The following is a 20,270-nucleotide window of genomic DNA, read 5'->3' on the forward strand; positions in this document are numbered from 1 at the left end:
GTAACTTTACTAAAATTCCCAGGTATTCCAGAAATCCTTGTTGAAAGAGTCCCTAAATCAGAAGGGGAAAAGTTGGATATCTGGAATCCTCCAACCAGGATTTCTGAAAAACCAGGGAAGTTCCTGGTATTTTGGAGAAGTTCCTGGTATTTTGGGGAAGTTCCTGGTATTTTGGGGAAGTTCCTGGTATTTTGGAGAAGTTCCTGGTATTTTGGGGAAGTTCCTGGTATTTCGGAGAAGTTCCTGGTATTTTGCAACCCTATATGTAATTCTATGATCTCTCCTCAGTCAATGTTGGAGATTACATCCAAGCTGTTCTGGACAGGAATCTGGCGGAGAATATTTCTCGTGTCCTCTACCCCAACGATAACGTAAGTTCCGCATTGGCCACGTAGGTGTGAGTCCATTTTGATACGCTGGTATATCTGTAACCTGATTCCAGATCAGCCTGTAGAGTCAACTCCTATGGACGTTGGCATAGAAATGACCGCAGGGGTTTAACCTCTTGAAACTAGGGGGCACTATTTTGAATTTTGGAAAAATAACGTTCCCAAAGTAAACCGCCTATTTCTCAGGACCACATGCTAGAATATGCATATAATTGACAGCTTAGGATAGAAAACACTCTAAAGTTTCCAAAACTGTAAAAATATTGTCTGTGAGTATAACAGAACTGAGAGTCAACTCCTATCGATGTTGGCATAGAAATGACCATAGGGGTTTAACAGACAGCATAAACACATCTGGGGACCGGCTAGTGCAGGGTTTCCTAAACTCGGGTCCACATTTTGGGTTTTGCCCCTAGTGCTAAACAGCTGATTCAACTAATCATCGAGCTTCGATCATTTCACAATCAGCTGTGTAGTGCTAGGGGCAAAAAACAAAATGGGCTCCACTTGTGATCCCGAGGACTGAGTTTGATTCCTCTCCTCTTGTTGAGGGGTTGTAGTTCTTGATTCCTCTCCTCTTGTTGAGGGGTTGTAGTTCTTCATTCCTCTCCTTCTTCATTGTTGTAGTTCTTTGAGGGGAAGGCGCTACGCCTGAAGCAGGAGTACTTTGTGGTGGCGGCCACACTTCAGGACATCATCCGACGCTTCAAGATATCCAAGAAGGGCTCAACCGGTCCAGTGTCTTTCGACAGCTTCCCAGAGAAGGTTACTTATTGATTACCTGTGATGTGTTATCGATTTTCTATGATGTCTGAATCGCAACAAAAAAATCTGTTTGGTTGATTGTGTTGACAGGTGGCCATCCAGCTGAATGACACTCATCCTGCGATGGCCATCCCAGAGCTCATGAGGGTCTTTGTGGACGTTGAGAAACTAGACTGGGACACGGTGCGTTTAGAGAGAGATTATTATATTGTACATTGTTATTATGATATTAAAAACATTTCTTATATGAAAATCCAACTAACCTTAGCTAACTGTCATAAGTCCTAATGTGAATGTTCAGGAAATGTTTACTGTATTAGTGGAACCTGTCTCTCCTCAGGCGTGGGCCATCACCAAGCGGACCTTTGCGTACACCAATCACACGGTGCTTCCCGAGGCTCTGGAGCGCTGGCCCGTTGGCCTGCTGGAGACCCTGCTACCCAGACACCTTCAGATCATCTACAGGATCAATCAGGGACATCTGGACGTACGTATTTAGCTGAGATCACTGCTCTCTGTGTCAATACGTTGATAGTTAAATGACTTCTTTTAAAATGTGTTCCCCCTTACAAGACTCATAGACACTGGGGGTAGGTTACCGTAGACACTGGGGGTAGGTTACCGTAGTGTAGACACTGGGGGTAGGTTACCATAGACACTGGGGGTAGGTTACCGTAGCGTAGACACTGGGGGTAGGTTACCGTAGACACTGGGGGTAGGTTACCGTAGCGTAGACACTGGGGGTAGGTTACCGTAGACACTGGGGGTAGGTTACCGTAGCGTGGACACTGGGGGTAGGTTACCGTAGACACTGGGGGTAGGTTACCGTAGCGTGGACACTGGGGGTAGGTTACCGTGGACACTGGGGGTAGGTTACCGTGGACACTGGGGGTAGGTTACCGTAGCGTGGACACTGGCGGTAGGTTACCGTAGCGTGGACACTGGGGGTAGGTTACCGTAGCGTAGACACTGGGGGTAGGTTACCGTAGCGTAGACACTGGGGGTAGGTTACCGTAGCGTAGACACTGGGGGTAGGTTACCGTAGCGTAGACACTGGGGGTAGGTTACCGTAGACACTGGGGGTAGGTTACCGTAGCGTGGACACTGGGGGTAGGTTACCGTAGACACTGGGGGTAGGTTACCGTAGCGTGGACACTGGGGGTAGGTTACCGTGGACACTGGGGGTAGGTTACCGTGGACACTGGGGGTAGGTTACCGTAGCGTGGACACTGGGGGTAGGTTACCGTAGCATGGACACTGGGGTAGGTTACCGTAGCGTAGACACTGGGGGTAGGTTACCGTACCGTAGACACTGGGGGTAGGTTACCGTAGCGTAGACACTGAGGGTAGGTTACCGTAGACACTGGGTGTAGGTTACCGTAGCGTAGACACTGGGGGTAGGTTACCGTAGTGTAGACACTGGGGTAGGTTACCGTAGCGTAGACACTGGGGGTAGGTTACCGTAGCGTAGACACTGGGGGTAGGTTACCGTGGACACTGGGGGTAGGTTACCGTAGCGTAGACACTGGGGGTAGGTTACCGTAGACACTGGGGGTAGGTTACCGTAGACACTGGGGGTAGGTTACCGTAGACACTGGCGGTAGGTTACCGTAGACACTGGGGGTAGGTTACCGTAGACACTGGGGGTAGGCGACCGTACGTCTCAATTAGCTCCCTACTCCTCCTCTTGGCCCTAATTCGTCCACGTTTGTAGATGTGTAATATGGAAGTTGTGGTGGAAACCACAGCGGTACCCTGCTTCTACTGTACCTGTCCAGCCTATTCAGATTTACTATATAGGGTTTAGGAGGGATGTGGAGCAGATTGGGACCAGCTGACTGGTTGTATGTTTCTGCTGTTGCTCCAGGGGATTAGAGCTCTCTTTCCAGGAGACCTGGAAAGGATACGCAGGATGTCTCTGATCGAGGAAGACGGGGGCAAGAGGGTCAACATGGCCCATCTGTGCATCGTGGGATCTCACGCTGTCAACGGAGTCGCAGAGATACACTCCAACATCATCAAGAATGATGTGTAAGATGGGGTCTTGTCTAGGTCGTGTTCAGTAGGCACAAAACGGTAGAAAACACTGAAACTGACTTTGAAGTTCTGTCTGTAATTATCCAATCAGAAACGCTTGTTTTTTTGTTTTACACTGTAAAACCACTTTGAACTGTTTTTCTACGGTGTGCCCGATTGAACACGGTCCTGTCTTCACTCTCTCTCTCTCTCCAATAACTCTTTTTAGATTCTAGAAAATATTTCCTTTTTGTTTTGAAAGGTTCCGAGAATTCAGCGAATTAGAACCGGATAAATTCCAGAACAAGACCAATGGCATCACTCCTAGGCGCTGGCTCCTCCTCTGTAACCCGGGATTGGCTGAGCTAATCGCTGAGGTTTAATGGGCATCTTTATTGACCATTGTCTCTCTTTGACCGTTGCTTTATCTTATTCTGTTTTCTTTCTAATTTTGCCATGTCGTGTTCATACACTTTGTCCTTGTTTCTAGGCCATTGGGGAGGAATATGTGAAAGACCTCAGTCAGTTACAGAAGCTCAATGAGCTGGTCAATGATGATGCCTTCATTAGAGATGTCTCTAATGTCAAGCAGGTAAGACTTCAACCACATCAACCCCCCCCCTTAATTAGCAACAGATCATAACATGAAACATACGACATTAATTAGCAACAGATCATAACATGAAACATACTACATTAATTAGCAACAGATCAGAACATGAAACAGATCATATTTACAATACTATTGGCATAAAATGACCCCTATATATCTATATATATATATATCTATAGATATATATATGTAGATATATAGATAGATAGATATATATATATATATATATAGATAGATAGATATATATAGATATATATAGATATATAGATATATATAGATATATAGATATAGATATATATCTATAGATATATAGATATATATATATATCTATATATCTACATATATATATATATATATCTATATATCTACAGATATAGATATATAGATAGATATAGATATATAGATAGATATAGATAGATATAGATCTATATATAGAGATATATATATATATATATATCTATATATAGAGATATATATCTATATATATATAAATATATATATATATATATATATCTATATATAGATAGATATCTCTCTATATATAGATATATATATATATAGATATTGTTTGCAACATTCCATTTTGTTCCTTGGTACACGAGGCATGTGGGGGCATTTTTTTGTTCACATTTTAAAGACACAATTCAATAAGTAGTTATACTGCATATAAAGTACTCAAGAATATCACACAAGAAAGCTTTTACAAATCATTTCCATTGTGGTCTATGCATTTGTGTGCCACAGGACAACAAGGTGAAGTTTTCCCAGTACCTGGAGAAAGAGTACAAGGTGAACATCAACCTGTCCTCCATGTTCGACGTCCACGTGAAGAGGATTCACGAGTACAAGCGCCAGCTCCTCAACTGCCTTCACATTATCACCATGTACAACCGTACGTCACTCAGAAGTTCCTTCCCAAACGGCACCCTACCCCCTATACAGACCACCCTACCCCCTATACAGACCACCCTACCCACTATACAGACCACCCTACCCCCTATCTAGACCACGGCACCCTACTCCCTATATAGACCACAGCACCCTACCCCCCCTATACAGACCACCCTACCCCTATACAGACCACCCTACCCCTATACAGACCACCCTACCCCTATACAGACCACCCACCCTACCCCTATATAGACCACAGCACCCTACCCCCTATACAGACCACCCTACCCCTATACAGACCACCCTACCCCCTATACAGACCACCCTACCCCCTATACAGACCACCCTACCCCTATCTAGACCACGGCACCCTACCCCCTATCTAGACCACGGCACCCTACTCCCTATATAGACCACAGCACCCTACCCCTATACAGACCACAGCACCCTACCCCCCCCTATCAGACCACGACACCCTACCCTACCCCTATCTAGATCACAGCACCCTATCCCCTATCTAGACCCCAGCACCCTACCCCCCTATCTAGACCACAGCACCCTACCCCTATCTAGACCACAGCACCCTACCCCCCCTATCTAGACCACAGCACCCTACCCCTATCTAGACCACAGTACCCTACCCCCTATCTAGACCCCAGTACCCTACCCCCTATACAGACCACAGCACCCTACCCCTATCTAGACCACGACACCCTACCCCTATCTAGATCACAGCACCCTATCCCCTATCTAGACCCCAGCACCCTACCCCTATCTAGACCACAGCACCCTACCCCCTATCTAGACCACAGCACCCTACCCCTATCTAGACCACAGCACCCTACCCCTATCTAGACCACAGCACCCTACCCCTATCTAGACCACAGCACCCTACCCCTATCTAGACCCAGCACCCTACCCCATCTAGACCACAGCACCCCCTACCCCCCTATCTAGACCACAGCACCCTACCCCTATCTAGACCACAGCACCCTACCCCCTATCTAGACCACAGCACCCTACCCCTATACAGACCACCCTACCCCTATACAGACCACCCTACCCCCTATACAGACCACCCTACCCCCTATACAGACCACCCTACCCCTATCTAGACCACGGCACCCTACCCCCTATCTAGACCACGGCACCCTACTCCCTATATAGACCACAGCACCCTACCCCCCTATACAGACCACCCCCTACCCCCTATACAGACCACCCTACCCCTATCTAGACCACGGCACCCCCCTACCCCTACCCCTATCTAGACCACGGCACCCTACCCCTTATCTAGATCACAGCACCCTACCCCTATCTAGACCACAGCACCCTACCCCCTATCTAGACCCCAGCACCCTACCCCTATCTAGACCCACAGCACCCTACCCCTTATCTAGACCACAGCACCCTACCCCTTATCTAGACCACAGCACCCTACCCCTTATCTAGACCACAGCACCCTACCCCTATCTAGACCACAGTACCCTACCCCCTATCTAGACCACAGCACCCTACCCCTATCTAGACCACAGCACCCTACCCCTATCTAGACCACAGCACCCTACCCCTATCTAGATCACAGCACCCTACCCCTATCTAGACCACAGCACCCTACCCCTATCTAGACCCCAGCACCCTACCCCTTATCTAGATCACAGCACCCTACCCCTATCTAGACCACAGCACCCTACCCCCTATCTAGACCACAGCACCCTACCCCTATCTAGACCACAGCACCCTACCCCTATCTAGACCACAGCACCCTACCCCCTATCTAGACCACAGCACCCTACCCCTATCTAGACCACAGCACCCTACCCCTATCTAGACCACAGCACCCTACCCCCTATCTAGACCACAGCACCCTACCCCTATCTAGACCACAGCACCCTACCCCTATCTAGACCACAGCACCCTACCCCCTATCTAGACCACAGCACCCTACCCCTATCTAGACCACAGCACCCTACCCCTATCTAGACCACAGCACCCTACCCCTATCTAGACCACAGTACCCTACACTGAGTGTACAAAACATTAGGAACACCTTCATAATATTGTGTTGCATCCCCACCCTACCCCCTATCTAGACCACAGTACCCTACCATGAGTGTACAAAACATTAGGAACACCTTCATAATATTGTGTTGCATCCCCACCCTACCCCCTATCTAGACCCCAGTACCCTACACTGAGTGTACAAAACATTAGGAACACCTTCATAATATTGTGTTGCATCCCCCCCTTGCGCCCTCAGAACAGCCTCAATACTTCGGGCTCATGGACTCTGCAAGGTGTGGAAAGCGTTCCACATTGCTTTCAATGCTTTCCACAGTTGCATCAAGTTGGCTGGATGTCCTTTGGGGAGTGGACAATTGTTGATGCACACAGGAAAACTGTTGAGCTGAAAAACCCAGCAGCATCGCAGTTCTTTTTATATATATATATAATATATATATTTATATTTATTATTATTTATTTATTTTTAATATATTTTTTCTCCCCAATTTCGATCTTGTCTCGTCGCTGCAACTCCCCAACGGGCTCCTCCAAAACATGACCCACCAAACCGCGCTCCTTAACACCCGCCCGCTTACCCCAGAAACCAGCCGCACCAATGTGTCGGAGGAAACACCGTTCAACTGACGCCCTATGGGCATCCCGATCATGGCCGATTGTGATACAGCCCGGGATCGAACCCGGGCCTGTAGCGACGCCTCTAGCACTGCGATGCAGTTCTTGACACAAACCAGTGCGTCTGACACCTACTACCGTACCCCGTTCAACGACACTTACATGTGTTGTCTTTCCCATTCACCCTCTGAATGGCACACACATACAATCCATGTCTCAAGGCTTAAAAATCCTTCTTTTTACATGTCTCCTCCCCTTCATCTACACTGATAGAAGTGGATTTAACAAGGGATCATAGCTTTCAATAAGGGATCATAGCTTTCAATAAGGGATCATAGCTTTTACCTGGATTCACCTTGATTATAGATGACATCTGCTTATAAATGATTTGTGAAGCTTCTATGTAGGCCTTATAAAGGGTTATGAAGGCTTAATGAAGTCTTTATAATATGTACCTTGTTTAAAGTGTGAACAAGTCATCTTTTTTTTTTTTTTTTAAGGCATCAAGAAGAACCCAAAAGCACCTTTTGTTCCCCGGACTGTGATCATTGGTGGCAAGGTACGTATGTGAGTCACTCAACTCAAAACCCATTACATGAATAGCCTAGGACTCTTTCTCAATGAGTCTTCCCATGATTTCCCACCTACTCTCCCCTCTCGTCCTTTTCAAATGAATTAGAGAAGAAGCCTCTAAGGAAGGAACTGTGGATCTTCTCCTCAGATTGGTTTTGAGAGAGAGAGGGAGAGAGAGGGAGAGAGGGAGAGAGAGGGGGAGAGAGAGAGGGGGAGAGAGAGAGAGAGAGAGAGGGAGGGAGGGAGAGAGAGAAAAAAGTGCTGTGTCTGAAATAGTGTACTAAGTTTTACCAGAGCCCTATAGACCCCCTGTCTGAAGTAGAGCCCCATGGACCCCTGTCTGAAGTAGAGCCCCATGGACCCCAGGTCTGAAGTAGAGCCCCATGGACCCCGGTCTGAAGTAGAGCCCCATGGACCCCCGGTCTGAAGTAGAGCCCCATGGACCCCCGGTCTGAAGTAGAGCCCCATAAACCCTCGGTCTGAAGTAGTGCCCTATAAAAGGGAAAAAGTTTAGGGTGCCATTTGGGACTCATAAAGGAGAACAGCTGAGGTGTATAAAGATGGCGGCCCCCATTTTACTTTCCACACATTCCTGGTTTAGTTCTTCGTTTCGTACATGGCTCTCCATTGCTCCTTTAGAGTTTTTGTATGGTCATTAGCAGAGTATACGTGATCCCAATTTTAGCTTCAATTAGCCTGCAATTTGTAAAACCGAAAAAGTAGATTGTGTTGATTTATTGGCACATTTATCCATATCGCACACCTGTTGTTTTTAAAAACTCAAGCCGATAATGCTGAAACAATGACATCATATCCAGGCTGTATCACATCCGGCCGTGATTGGGAGTCACATAGGGGCGGCGCGCTATTGGCCCAGCGTCGTCCAGGTTTGGCCGGGGTAGGCCGTCATTGTAAATAAGAATTACAAATTAAATTAAAAATATATAAAAACATATATATATCTGAAGTTTTCCATCTTTAGCCACGTTCACCATTAAGAGCGCTGTCTCCCTCTACAGGCTGCCCCAGGGTATCACATGGCCAAGAAGATCATCAAGCTGATCACGGCCGTCGGACATGTGGTCAACAAAGACCCAGTGGTGGGAAGCAAACTGAAGGTCATCTACCTGGAGAACTACAGAGTCTCCCTGGCTGAGAAAGGTACGATCTACTATATATATATCTACCTGGAGAACTACAGAGTCTCCCTGGCTGAGAAAGGTACTATCTACTATATACAGTGGGGCAAAAAAGTATTTAGTCAGCTACCAATTGTGCAAGTTCTCCCTCCTCTTATCTATTTCCCCCCTACAGTCATCTATTTCCCCCTTACAGTCATCTATTTCCCCCTTACAGTCATCTATTTCCCCCTTACAGTCATCTATTCCCCCTACAGTCATCTATTTCCCCCTACAGTCATCTATTCTCCCCCCTACAGTCATTTATGTCCCCCTACAGTCATCTATTCCCCCTTACAGTCATCTATTTCCCCCTTACAGTCATCTATTTCCCCCTACAGTCATCTATTTCCCCCTTACAGTCATCTATTTCCCCCTTATAGTCATCTATTTCCTCCCCTACAGTCATCTATTTCCCCCTACAGTCATCTATTTACCCCCTACAGTCATCTATTTCCCCCTTACAGTCATCTATTTCCCCCTACAGTCATCTATTTCCCCCTTACAGTCATCTATTTCCCCCTACAGTAATCTATCCCCCTACAGTAATCTATGCCCCCTACAGTAATCTATTTCCCCCTACAGTCATCTATTTCCCCCTTACAGTCATCTATTTCCCCCTACAGTCATCTATTTCCCCCTTACAGTCATCTATTTCCCCCTTAGAGTCATCTATTTCCTCCCCTACAGTCATCTATTTCCCCCTACAGTCATCTATTTCCCCCTTACAGTCATCTATTTCCCCCTACAGTCATCTATTTCCCCTTACAGTCATCTATTTCCCCCTTACAGTCATCTATTTCCCCCCTACAGTCATCTATTTCCCCCTTACAGTCATCTATTTCCCCCTACAGTAATCTATCCCCCTACAGTAATCTATGCCCCCTACAGTAATCTATTTCCCCCTACAGGCATCTATTTCCCCTTACAGTCATCTATTTCCTCCCCTACAGTCATCTATTTCCTCCCCTACAGTCATCTATTTCCCCCTTAGAGTCATCTATTTCCCCCTACAGTAATCTACCCCCTACAGTAATCTATTTCCCCCTACAGTCATCTATTTCCCCCTTACAGTCATCTATTTCCCCCTACAGTCATCTATTTCCCCCTTACAGTCATCTATTTCCCCCTTAGAGTCATCTATTTCCTCCCTTACAGTCATCTATTTCCCCCTACAGTCATCTATTTACCCCCTACAGTCATCTATTTCCCCCTTACAGTCATCTATTTCCCCCTACAGTCATCTATTTCCCCCTTACAGTCATCTATTTCCCCCTACAGTAATCTATCCCCCTACAGTAATCTATGCCCCCTACAGTAATCTATTTCCCCCTACAGTCATCTATTTCCCCCTTACAGTCATCTATTTCCCCCTACAGTCATCTATTTCCCCCTTACAGTCATCTATTTCCCCCTTAGAGTCATCTATTTCCTCCCCTACAGTCATCTATTTCCCCCTACAGTCATCTATTTACCCCCTACAGTCATCTATTTCCCCCTTACAGTCATCTATTTCCCCCTTACAGTCATCTATTTCCCCCTTAGTCATCTATTTCCTCCCCTACAGTCATCTATTTCCCCCTACAGTCATCTATTTACCCCCTACAGTCATCTATTTCCCCCTTACAGTCATCTATTTCCTCCCCTACAGTCATCTATTTCCTCCCCTACAGTCATCTATTTCCTCCCCTACAGTCATCTATTTCCCCCTACAGTAATCTACCCCCTACAGTAATCTATCCCCCTACAGTAATCTACCCCCTACAGTAATCTATATCCCCCTGTTGTAATCTATCCCCCTACAGTAATCCCAGCCACGGACCTGTCTGAGCAGATCTCCACAGCTGGCACGGAGGCGTCCGGCACTGGCAACATGAAGTTCATGCTGAACGGAGCGCTCACCATCGGCACCATGGACGGAGCCAACGTAGAGATGGCCGAGGAGGTTGGAGAGGAGAACATGTTCATCTTCGGCATGAGGGTGGAGGACGTGGCAGAGATGGACGTACAGGGGTAACTCTCACTCACACACACACACACTCACACACTCACACACACACACACAGATGGACGTACAGGGTAACTCTCTCACACACACACACACACAGATGGACGTACAGGGGTAACACACACACACACACAGATGGACGTACAGGGGTAACACACACACACACTCACACACACACACACACACAGATGGACGTACAGGGTAACTCTCTCACACACACGCACACACAGATGGACGTACAGGGGTAACACACACACACACAGATGGACGTACAGGGTAACACACACACACACACACAGATGGACGTACAGGGTAACACACACACTCACACACTCACACACACACACACAGATGGACGTACAGGGTAACTCTCTCACACACACGCACACACAGATGGACGTACAGGGTAACACACACACACACACAGATGGACGTACAGGGTAACTCTCACTCACACACACACACACACACAGATGGACGTACAGGGGTAACACACACACACACAGATGGACATACAGGGGTAACACACACACACACACACACACAGATGGACGTACAGGGGTAACACACACACACACACACAGATGGACGTACAGGGGTAACACACACACACACACACAGATGGACGTAGAGGGGTAACACACACACACAGATGGACGTAGAGGGGTAACACACACACACACAGATGGACGTAGAGGGGGAAACACACACACACACACAGATGGACGTAGAGGGGTAACACACACACACAGATGGACGTACAGGGGTAACACACACACAGATGGACGTACAGGGGTAACACACACACACAGATGGACGTAGAGGGGGAACACACACACACACAGATGGACGTAGAGGGGGAACACACACACACACACAGATGGACGTAGAGGGGGAACACACACACACACACACAGATGGACGTAGAGGGGGAACACACGCACACACACACACACACAGATGGACGTAGAGGGGTAACACACACACAGATGGACGTAGAGGGGTAACACACACACACAGATGGACGTAGAGGGGGAACACACACACACACAGATGGACGTAGAGGGGGACACACACACACACACACAGATGGACGTACAGGGTAACACACACACACAGATGGACGTACAGGGTACACACACACACACACACACACAGATGGACGTACAGGGGTAACACACACACACACAGATGGACGTACAGGGTAACACACACACACACACACAGATGGACGTACAGGGGTAACACACACACACAGATGGACGTACAGGGTAACACACACACACACACAGATGGACGTACACACACACACACACACACAGATGGACGTAGAGGGGAACACACACACACAGATGGACGTAGAGGGGTAACACACACACACAGATGGACGTAGAGGGGGAACACACACACACAGATGGACGTAGAGGGGGAACACACACACACAGATGGACATAGAGGGGGAACACACACACACACAGATGGACGTAGAGGGTAACACACACACACACACAGATGGACGTAGAGGGGGAACACACACACACACTTTGGTTTTCCACAATCTAACAGTGTCGCTGGGTTCCACGTTATGCAACGTTACATGATGATCAACAATACCGGAAAATTGGAAACTTCACTGACTTTATAGTTCATTTTAGCATTGTTTACTTCATTAAAAAAATAATTTCCTGTTGTAGTGTGTGTGTGTGTGTGTGTGTGTGCGTGTGTGACGTATTAATACCGGTTTCTACTTGGTCCTCTCCTCTAAAGCTACGATGCCGTGCCGTATTACAACAGCATCCCAGAACTGAAGCAGGCCGTTGACCAGATTCAGGGAGGATTCTTCAGCCCCAAACAACCAGAGCTCTTCAAGGACGTCACCAACATGCTCTTCAACCACGACCGGTAGGTACAGTTACTTCACTGTGTGTGTGTGTGTGTGTGTGTGTGTGTGTGTGTGTGTGTGTGTGCGTGCGTGCGTGGTCTTGGCATTGACTGACTCTCTCTCTTTAGCTTCAAGGTGTTTGCAGACTATGAGGGTTACATAAAGTGCCAGGAGAAAGTCAGCCAACTATATCAGGTAATCATCATTATTCCTCATGTACCTCTAGTTAATAACTATATCAGGTAATCATTATTCCCCATGTACCTCTAGTTAATAATGACTAGATCAGGTAATCATCATTATTCCTCATGTACCTCTAGTTAATAACTATATCAGGCAATCATTATTCCCCATGTACCTCTAGTTAATAATGACTATATCAGGTAATCATCATTATCCCCCATGTACCTCTAGTTAATAACTATATCAGGTAATCATCATTATCCCCCATGTACCTCTAGTTAATAACGACTATATCAGGTAATCATCATTATCCCCCATGTACCTCTAGTTAATAACGACTATATCAGGTAATCATCATTATGACTTCGAGGCAGTTTGGAACTCGGTAGTGAGTGTTGCAACCGAGGACAGATTATTTTTACGCGCTTTCAGCACTCACTGGTCCCGTTCCGTGAGCTTGTGTGGCCTACCACTTCGCGGCTGAACCGTTGTTGCTCCTAGACATTTTCACTTCACAATAACTGCACTTAGTTGTCCGAGGCAGCTCTAGCAGGGCAGAACTGACTTGTTGGAAAGGTGGCATCCTATGATGGTGCCACGTTGAAAGTCACTGAGCTCTTCAGTACGGGCCATTCTACTGCCAATGTTTGTCTACGGAGATTGCATGGCTGTGTGCTCGATGTTATACACCTATCAGCAATGGGTGTGGCTGAAATAGTCAAATAACTAATTTGAAGGGGTGTCCATGTTCTTCTGTGTATATACAGTGCATTCGGAAAGTATTCAGACCTCTTCCCTTTATCCACATTTTGTTACGTTACAGCCTTATTCTAAAATTGATTACATTTTTCTTCATCAATCTACACACAATAACCCATAATGACAAAGCAAAAACTGGTTTCTACAAAAACATTTAAACCTAAAATATCACATTTACATAAGTATTCAGACCCTTCACTCAGTACATTGTTGAGCTCAGTTTGGCTGGGCCGCCAGCTCTAGGAAGAGTCTTGGTGGTTCCAAACGTCTTCCTTTTAAGAATGATGGAGGCCACTGTGTTCTTGGGGACCTTCAATGCTGCAGAAATGTGTTGGTACCCTTCCCCAGATCTGTGCCTCGACACAATCCTGTCTCTGACCTCTATGGACAATTCCTTCTACCTCATGGCTTGGTTTTTTACTCTGACATACACTGTCAACTGTGGGACCTTATATAGAAAGGTGTGTGCCTTTCCAAATCATGTCCAATCAATTTAATTTGCCACAGGTGGACTCCAATCAAGTTGTAGAGACATCTCAGGGATGATCAATGGAAACAGCATGCAACTTTGCTCAATTTTGAGTCTCAGAGCGAAGGGGTCTGAATACTTATGTAAATAAGGTATGCACTGTGTAGTGAATGTCGTTGTCTTAGCTACCTTGGATACGTCGTTGTCTTAGCTACCTTGGATATGTGGTTGTCTTAGCTACCTTGGATACGTGGTTGTCTTAGCTACCTTGGATACGTGGTTGTCTTAGCTACCTTGGATACGTGGTTGTCTTAGCTACCTTGGATACGTGGTTGTCTTAGCTACCTTGGATATGTGGTTGTCTTAGCTATCTTGGATATGTGGTTGTCTTAGTTACCTTGGAGATGTGGTTGTCTTAGCTACCTTGGAGATGTGGTTGTCTTAGCTACCTTGGAGATGTGGTTGTCTTAGCTACCTTGGATACGTCGTTGTCTTAGCTACCTTGGATACGTCGTTGTCTTGGCTACCTTGGATACGTGGTTGTCTAAGCTACCTTGGAGATGTGGTTGTCGTTATCTTAGCTACCTTGGAGATGTGGTTGTCTTAGCTACCTTGGAGATGTGGTTGTCTTAGCTACCTTGGATACGTCGTTGTCTTAGCTACCTTGGATACGTGGTTGTCTTGGCTACCTTGGATACGTGGTTGTCTTGGCTACCTTGGATACGTGGTTGTCTTCGCTAACTTGGAGATGTGGTTGTCTTAGCTACCTTGGAGATGTGGTTGTCTTAGCTACCTTGGAGACGTGGTTGTCTTAGCTACCTTGGAGATGTGGTTGTCTTAGCTACCTTGGAGATGTGGTTGTCTTAGCTACCTTGGAGATGTGGTTGTCGTTATCTTAGCTACCTTGGAGACGTGGTTGTCTTAGCTACCTTGGAGACGTGGTTGTCTTAGCTACCTTGGAGATGTGGTTGTCTTAGCTAACTTGGAGATGTGGTTGTCTTAGCTACCTTGGAGATGTGGTTGTCTTAGCTACCTTGGAGATGTGGTTGTCTTAGCTACCTTGGAGACGTGGTTATCTTAGCTACCTTGGAGATGTGGTTGTCTTAGCTACCTTGGAGATGTGGTTGTCTTAGCTACCTTGGAGATGTGGTTGTCGTTATCTTAGCTACCTTGGAGACGTGGTTGTCTTAGCTACCTTGGAGACGTGGTTGTCTTAGCTACCTTGGAGATGTGGTTGTCTTAGCTACCTTGGAGACGTGGTTGTCTTAGCTACCTTGGAGATGTGGTTGTCGTTATCTTAGCTACCTTGGAGACGTGGTTGTCTTAGCTACCTTGGATACGTCGTTGTCTTAGCTACCTTGGATACGTCGTTGTCTTGGCTACCTTGGCTACGTGGTTGTCTTAGCTACCTTGGATACGTGGTTGTCTTCGCTAACTTGGAGATGTGGTTGTCTTAGCTACCTTGGAGATGTGGTTGTCTTAGCTACCTTGGAGACGTGGTTGTCTTAGCTACCTTGGAGATGTGGTTGTCGTTATCTTAGCTACCTTGGAGACGTGGTTGTCTTAGCTACCTTGGAGATGTGGTTGTCTTAGCTACCTTGGAGATGTGGTTGTCGTTATCTTAGCTACCTTGGAGACGTGGTTGTCTTAGCTACCTTGGAGACGTGGTTGTCTTAGCTACCTTGGAGATGTGGTTGTCGTTATCTTAGCTACCTTGGAGATGTGGTTGTCTTAGCTACCTTGGAGATGTGGTTGTCGTTATCTTAGCTACCTTGGAGACGTGGTTGTCCTAGCTACCTTGGAGATGTGGTTGTCTTAGCTACCTTGGAGATGTGGTTGTCTTAGCTACCTTGGAGACGTGGTTGTCTTAGCTACCTTAACTGAATGCACTTACTTTAAGTGACCAAGTGTAAGTACACTTTACTTATATATTACTATGATAATATATATTATAAATTATCCTTTTTGTATTATATGATGACATACAGTATGATATATATTATTCATGTTGTTTCTTATAGAATCCTAAGGAGTGGACGCAGATGGCGATCAAGAATATCGCTGCTTCCGGAAAGTTCTCTAGCGACCGCACCATCACCGACTACGCCACGGAGGTGTGGGGGGTGGAGCCTACTGATCTGAAGATCCCACCCCCCAACGAGCCCCGCAAGGCCTTGGAGGAGACCGCCAGGGTGCTGACGGAGAAGTGAGGCTGCCTGGTGTGGTGTAGGGTGACATTGCCCCTAGACGCTGATCTTGGGTCAGTTTTTTCTAATGGTTGAGGGGAAGTGGATTCTAGATTTGTATCTAGGGAAACATCACCCAGAAGCGCCTCGTGTTCTTTTTAAAGGGACAATCTGGGATTCAGACAACAACAAAGCAGTCACCACGCTACTTTTGGTAAACAGCTGAGGGATAGCCACTCCCAAATGTATCAACGGAGCTATGGAGGCAAGTCCATCTGTGAGATTGAAATGTTTCAACCATGTATTGAAACGAGTCAAATCCCAGATTGCCCCTTTAGCTCAATAAACTGAGTTTTGTTTGTAAAACACCTTAACTGATGCAAAATAACAGTCTGCTACATACCTTCAGAATAAACAAACAGTCTGCTACACCTTCAGAATAAACAAACAGTCTGCTACATACCTTCAGAATAAACAAACAGTCTGCTACACCTTCAGAATAAACAAACAGTCTGCTACATACCTTCAGAATAAACAAACAGTCTGCTACACCTTCAGAATAAACAAACAGTCTGCTACATACCTTCAGAATCCGCAAACAAACAGTCTGCTACATACCTTCAGAATAAACAACAGTCTGCTACATACCTTCAGAATAAACAAACAACATTCTGCTACATACCTTCAGAATAAACAAACAGTCTGCTACATACCTTCAGAATCCACAAACAACAGTCTGCTAAATACCCTCAGAATCCACAAACAACAGTCTGCTACATACCTTCAGAATAAACAAACAACAGTCTGCTACATACCTTCAGAATAAACAAGCAACAGTCTGCTACATACCTTCAGAATAAACAAACATTCTGCTACATACCTTCAGAATAAACAACAGTCTGCTACATACCTTCAGAATAAACAAGCAACAGTATGCTACATACCTTCAGAATCCACAAACAGTCTGCTACATACCTTCAGAATAAACAAGCAACAGTCTGCTACATACCTTCAGAATAAACAAGCAACAGTCTGCTACATACCTTCAGAATAAACAAACAACATTCTGCTACATACCTTCAGAATAAACAAACATTCTGCTACATACCTTCAGAATAAACAAACAGTCTGCTACATACCTTCAGAATAAACAACAGTCTGCTACATACCTTCAGAATAAACAACAGTCTGCTACATACCTTCAGAATAAACAAACAGTCTGCTACATACCTTCAGAATAAACAACAGTCTGCTACATACCTTCAGAATAAACAACAGTCTGCTACATACCTTCAGAATAAACAAACAGTCTGCTACATACCTTCAGAATAAACAAACAGTCTGCTACATACCTTCAGAATAAACAAACCGAATTATCAAATTTTCCCCAGCATTTCTGAATCCACCTTCTAAATACAAGGTCAAATGGCAGCCTGTCCACTATATAGTGCACTACTGTTGACCGGACTGCTATTGGCCTTGGTCGAAAGTAGTGCACTGTAAAGTGAACAGGGGTGCCATTTGGGGAAACTACCCATTAGCCAGTCCATTCTTAGCAAAACTGTCCCATACTATAGCGAGGGTTGAATATTTTCCATTATTAATGACCCTTGTTTTTTTCCCAATGTTCTGTGTTGCATCAAAATAAATATATTTGTGTCTGATCGAATGTCTTTTTAATGTTGTTGAAAGTTTTTCATTGTAATATAATTCATACAGTCACTGACAACTATGAGAGACGAGTGCAATACACAAAATGACACTAGAAACATGGACGCGGCCCTTGTGAAAGTTTTTGAGTGAAGAACAAGGATCTCACAAACACCATGAACAGGCAATACTGTATGTGTAATTGTTCCTTTCTGGGTTTTTTTTTAGTGGGCACCTCTTCCCCTAAAAATGTCGCCGACTCACCGGACTATCGGTCGATCAATGTTGTTATTCTTGCTTTGGAGAAACCGCCTGCGGAGAAAAGCACATGGAAACCCAAATCATTTTCAAGACAGTGACTATCCCTTATTCTGAACTTGACCCCATCCTTGTTAATCTCATATAAACAACTTGTGTTGAGAATCCAAATGGTGCCTTGTCTAGTGCACTACTTTGGACCTGGGTCCATAGGGCTCGTGTTAAAAGTAGTGCACTATTACACTGAGTGTACAAAACATTAGGAACACCTTCCTAATATTGAGTTGTACCTCCTTTTTGTCCTCAGAATGACCTCAGTTCGTCAGGTCGTGGACACTACAAGGTGTTGATAGCGCTCCACATGGATGCTGGCCCATGTTGACTCCAATGCTTCCCACAGTGGTGTCAAATTGGCTGGATGTCCTTTGGGTGATGGACCATTCTTGATACACACGGGGAACCCAGCAGTGTTGCAGTGCTTCACAAACCCAAACCAGTGCGGCTGACACCTACTAACATACCCCGTTCAAATGCACGAACAGTAAATATTTTGTCTTGCCCATTCACCCTCCGAATGGCACACAACAACAATCCTTGTCTCGAGGCTTAAAAATCCTTCTTTAACCTGTCTCCTCCCCTTCATCTACATGTCTCCTCCCCTTCATCTACATGTCTCCTCCCCTTCATCTACATGTCTCCTCCCCTTCATCTACATGTCTCCTCCCCTTCATTCTACACTGAATTGAAGTTTATTTAACAAGTGACATCAATAAGGGATCATAGCTTTCACCTGGATTCACCTGGTCAGTCTATGTCATGGAAAGAGCAGGTGTTCCTAAAGTTTTGTCCACTCAGTGACTTTGGGCGACATTTGGGACGCAGACCAGCCCTTGTATTTTGTACTCTAAAATTAGAACAACACAAGTAGTGTCCATTATCGGCAAAGATGAATATATAACTTACCCAACAACACTGGCCAGGTTGGAGTGATGACTATATAACTTACCCAACAACACTGGCCAGGTTGGAGTGATGACTATATAACTTACCCAACAACACTGGCCAGGTTGGAGTGATGACTATATAACTTACCCAACAACACTGGCCAGGTTGGAGTGATGACTATATAACTTACCCAACCACACTGGCCAGGTTGGAGTGATGACTATATAACTTACCCAACCACACTGGCCAGGTTGGAGTGATGACTATATAACTTACCCAACCACACTGGCCAGGTTGGAGTGATGACTATATAACTTACCCAACCACACTGGCCAGGTTGGAGTGATGACTATATAACTTACCCAACCACACTGGCCAGGTTGGAGTGATGACTACATAACTTACCCAACCACACTGGCCAGGTTGAAGTGATGACTATATAACTTACCCAACAACACTGGCCAGGTTGGAGTGATGACTATATAACTTACCCAACAACACTGGCCAGGTTGGAGTGATGACTATATAACTTACCCAACAACACTGGCCAGGTTGGAGTGATGACTATATAACTTACCCAACCACACTGGCCAGGTTGGAGTGATGACTATATAACTTACCCAACCACACTGGCCAGGTTGGAGTGATGACTATATAACTTACCCAACAACACTGGCCAGGTTGGAATGATGGCTACATAACTTACCCAACCACACTGGCCAGGTTGAAGTGATGACTATATAACTTACCCAACAACACTGGCCAGGTTGAAGTGATGACTATATGTACCCAACAACACTGGCCAGGTTGGAGTGATGACTATATCTACCCAACAACACTGGCCAGGTTGGAGTGTGACTATATAACT

The 20,270-nt window shown here is 45.7% G+C and overlaps 2 protein-coding genes across 3 annotated transcripts in view; one reads left to right on the plus strand and one right to left on the minus strand.

The window, feature by feature from the left end:
* Positions 1-18,213, plus strand: part of pygl (phosphorylase, glycogen, liver) — a 33,893-nt gene extending 15,680 nt beyond the window's left edge. The window contains exons 7-20 of the mRNA XM_042330280.1: positions 289-371; positions 1,017-1,154; positions 1,245-1,337; positions 1,495-1,641; positions 3,022-3,185; positions 3,433-3,547; positions 3,661-3,762; positions 4,528-4,675; positions 7,812-7,870; positions 8,904-9,045; positions 10,868-11,075; positions 12,838-12,972; positions 13,081-13,147; positions 16,385-18,213. Coding sequence (XP_042186214.1) covers positions 289-371; positions 1,017-1,154; positions 1,245-1,337; positions 1,495-1,641; positions 3,022-3,185; positions 3,433-3,547; positions 3,661-3,762; positions 4,528-4,675; positions 7,812-7,870; positions 8,904-9,045; positions 10,868-11,075; positions 12,838-12,972; positions 13,081-13,147; positions 16,385-16,573 — 1,790 coding nt within the window. The 3' untranslated portion in view covers positions 16,574-18,213. The remainder of the gene's footprint in view (positions 1-288; positions 372-1,016; positions 1,155-1,244; positions 1,338-1,494; positions 1,642-3,021; positions 3,186-3,432; positions 3,548-3,660; positions 3,763-4,527; positions 4,676-7,811; positions 7,871-8,903; positions 9,046-10,867; positions 11,076-12,837; positions 12,973-13,080; positions 13,148-16,384) is intronic.
* An 8-nt stretch (positions 18,214-18,221) lies between these two features.
* LOC112237589 (lysophosphatidylserine lipase ABHD12) overlaps positions 18,222-20,270 on the minus strand; it is a 13,987-nt gene continuing 11,938 nt past the window's right edge. The window contains exon 13 of one of the 2 annotated variants that reach the window (XM_042330282.1): positions 18,222-18,511. In XM_042330282.1, coding sequence (XP_042186216.1) covers positions 18,460-18,511 — 52 coding nt within the window. In that variant the 3' untranslated portion in view covers positions 18,222-18,459. The remainder of the gene's footprint in view (positions 18,512-20,270) is intronic. The other variant, XM_042330281.1, reaches the window with a different exon arrangement.

Source organism: Oncorhynchus tshawytscha, linkage group LG11, assembly GCF_018296145.1.
Source record: "Oncorhynchus tshawytscha isolate Ot180627B linkage group LG11, Otsh_v2.0, whole genome shotgun sequence".
NCBI classification, from domain to species: Eukaryota; Metazoa; Chordata; class Actinopteri; order Salmoniformes; family Salmonidae; genus Oncorhynchus; species Oncorhynchus tshawytscha.